At 45.0% G+C, this 3,426-nt stretch overlaps 1 protein-coding gene across 5 annotated transcripts in view; it reads left to right on the top strand.

Annotated features, from left to right (window-relative positions):
- The window catches only part of KLC1 (kinesin light chain 1), a 129,059-nt gene that overhangs the window by 21,752 nt on the left and 103,881 nt on the right, over nt 1-3,426 (top strand). For all 5 annotated transcript variants that reach the window (XM_023514511.1, XM_023514510.1, XM_023514509.1 and 2 more), the window contains exon 4: nt 2,309-2,399. In XM_023514511.1, coding sequence (XP_023370279.1) covers nt 2,309-2,399 — 91 coding nt within the window. The remainder of the gene's footprint in view (nt 1-2,308; nt 2,400-3,426) is intronic.

Genomic DNA, 3,426 nt, shown 5'->3' with positions numbered 1-3,426 from the left:
TTTTTTTTTTAGTGACAGAGTCTCACTTTGTCACCGTTGGTGTAGTGCTGTGGCATCACAGCTCACAGCAACCTCCAGCTCTTGGGCTTAGCCGATTCTCTTGCCTCAGCCTCCCGAGTAGCTGGGACTATAGGTGCCCGCCACAATGCCTGGCTGTATTTTGTTGCAGTTTGGTTGGGGCTGGGTTTGAACCCGCTGCCCTTCCCTTGGTATATGGGGCTAGTTCCCTACTTGCTGAGCCACAGGTACCACCCATGTTTTCTCTTTTTTCCTTTCTTTAAATTTCAAAATCTTTAGGGGGCACAAATGCTTTTTGTTACATGGATTGCTTTTGTAATGCTTCAGTCAGCTCAGAGTGTGCCCATCACCCAAATAGTATTCATTGTACCTGAAGTTCATTTTTTCTTTGCTTGTGTTTCAGGTGTTTATTTACAAATATCACCTGATTTAAGGTGATGAAGATTTGTACCTGTTTTATTTAAGAGTTTTATACATTTTGAGTTAATTTTCCCTTATGGTGTGAGGTGGGAGTTCAACTTAATCTTTTGCCCCAACAACATTTATTAAAAATACTATTCTCTCCCCTTGAATTGTCTTGGCACCCTCATTGAAAATCACTTGCCCGGGCAGTGCCTGTGGCAAGAGAATTGCCTAAGCCCAGGAGTTGGAAGTTGCTGTGAGCTGTGACAGCACAGCACTCTACCCAGGGCAACAGAGTGAGACTCTGTCTCTAAAAAAAAAAAAATCACTTACCCATGAACGTTTGGGGTTTTTCTGGACTCCGTGTTCCATTCCATCCATCAGTCTTCCTGTCCTTATGCCAGCAACAAACCGTCTTCGTTACTGTGTAAGTTTTGAACTGAGACACGAGAGTCTTCCAACTTTGTTTTCTTTGTCAGGATTGTTCTGGCTATTGGGGTTCTTTGCATTTCTATGTGAATTTTAAGACAAGTTTGTCAGTTTCTGGGGCAGCTGAAAATGCCAGCTGAGACTTTAATAAGGATTATCTTGAATGTTAATTTCTGAAGAGTTTTCATCTTAACAGTATTAAGTCTGAATGTCTTTCCATTACTTAGGTCTTCTATTTCTTCCCATTTTGTTTATGTTTCTCTTTTCTTTTTTAAGAGACAGAGTCTGTTTTTGTTTTTGTCTCTTTGAGACAGAGTCTTACTATGTCACCCTTGGTACAGTGCTGTGGTGTCATAGCTCACAGCAACCTCAAACTCTTGGGCTTAAGCGATTCTCTTGCCTCAGCCTCCCAAGTAGCTAGGACTACAGTACACACCACCACACTATAGGTACACACTGCCACACTGTGCTAAGTTTTTTTTTTTTTTTTTGCAGTTTTTGTCCAGGGCTGGGTTTGAACCTGCCACCTCCAGCATATGGGGCTGGCGCCTTACTCCTTTGAGCCACAGGTGCCGCCACATCTGCTAAGTTTTAAAAAGTTTTTAGTAGGGCTGGTACAGTGGTTCATGCCTGTAACCTTAGCACTTTGGGAGGCTGAGGTGGGAGAATCACTTGAGCCCAGGAGTTTGAGGTTGCAGTGAGCTCTGATGATGACACTGTACTCCAGCTGGGGCAACAGAGTGAGGTCCTGTTTTATAGAGAGAGGATCTCACTCTGTTGCCCAGGCTGGTTGCCAGCTCTGGGACTCAACCAGTCCTCCTGCCTTGAACTTCCAAAGTGCTGGGATTACAGGCGCAAGCCAGCATGCTTGGCCTCCACTGTGTTTTGTAGTTTTCAGTATACAAGTCTTACATGTTGTCTCTCTTTTTTTTGAGACAGAGTCACAAGCTGTCCCCCTGGGTAGAATGCCATGCTGTCATAGCTCTTAGCAATCTCCAGCTTGGGCTCCAGTGATACTCTTGCCTCAGGTTTTTTGATGTTAGCTGTCACCCTGGGTAAAGTGCTGTGGCGTCACAGCTCGCAGCAACCTCCAACTCCTGGGCTCAAGTGATTCTCCTGCCTCTGCCTCCTAAGTAGCTGGGACTACAGGTGCTTGCCACAACGCCCAGCTATTTTTTGTTTGCAGCTGTCATTGTTGTTTGCTGGGCCTGGGCTGGATTTGAACCCGCCAGCTTAGGTGTATGTGACTAGCACCTTAGCTGCTTGAGCCACAGGTGCTAAGGCGGTTTTTTGATTTTTAGTAGAGACAGGGGTCTCGCTTTTTGCTCAGGCTGGTCTTGAACTTGTGAGCTCAGGCAATCTACTGCTTTGCCCTCCCAGAGTGCTGGATTGCAGGTGTGAGCACCATGCCCAGCCCTTCTCCGTAAGTCTGAATGTCTAAGTTGAAATTAATTTTCAGGTCAGAGAGCAACGCTGAATGCTGAAGAAATGGCCGCCTTCTATGAGAGGTTTTTAAGTAAAAATTTTCAGAAGCACATGTGTTATAACAGGTAAGTGCTTACTTTTTCCCTAAAATGTGAATGTTATATCCATAGGGTTATTTTCTTACTTGAATTTCATGATATTCGTGTTTATATCAGAGGTAGAAGTTGCAGGACTTCGTCAACTTTGTTTTTGCACCTGTTAGTAAAATTAACAGCTTTAGATTATTTGCACGACAACCTCACAGCAGTTCTCATCCCCAGTGCTTGGAGAATGGGTTCTGAACACTTCTGTTTAGGGGTCTTCCTCTGAGGACCCTGGGTCTGGGCCAGAAGAAGTACTGGTTGAGTTGAGACATCTTGTGCTGGAAAGCAAAGAGGCCAACAGAGAACAGGTGCCATGTGAGGTGGCACAGGGACCCACGCAGGGGACACCCACTGGTCAAGGGTCTCACAAAGAAGAGCAACCACCATGGGTTAAAAAAATGGAATTTTTTTTTAAATTTTGAGGCAGAGTCTCACATTGTTGGCCTCTGTAGAGTGCTATGGCATCATAGCTCACAGCAACCTCAAACTCCTGGGCTCCAGCAATTCTCTTGTCTCAGCCTCCCGAGTAGCTGGGACTATAGGCGCTTACCACAACGCCCGGCTATTTTTTTTTAGAAATGAGGTCTTACTCTGGTTCAGTCTGGTCTTGAACCTGTGAGCTGAAGCAGTCCACCCACCTCAGCCTCCCAGAGTGCTAGGATTATAGGCGAAAAAATGGAGATTTTTTATTTTTATTTTTAGAGTTAAGGTCTTGCTCTTTCTCCCTTCCTGGGAGTATGGTGGTGCAGTCATAGCTCACTGCAGCCTTGAATGCCTAGACTCAAGCCATCCTCCTGCCTCAGGCTCCAAGTTGCTGGGACTATAAGTGTATGTATGGCTGCTTTTTTTTAAATTTAAATTTTTATTAATTAATTTATTTTTTCAGACAGAGTCTCACTTTGTTGCCCTGGGTAGAGTACAGTGGCATCATCATAGCTCATAGCAACCTTGACTCCTGGGCTCAAGTGATCCTCCTGCCTCAGCTTCCTAAGTAGCTGGGACTACAGAC

Source organism: Otolemur garnettii, unplaced genomic scaffold (assembly GCF_000181295.1).
Source record: "Otolemur garnettii isolate 467f Iridium unplaced genomic scaffold, OtoGar3 scaffold00054, whole genome shotgun sequence".
Lineage (NCBI taxonomy): Eukaryota > Metazoa > Chordata > Mammalia > Primates > Galagidae > Otolemur > Otolemur garnettii.
This window is presented reverse-complemented; position numbering and strand designations above follow the sequence as displayed.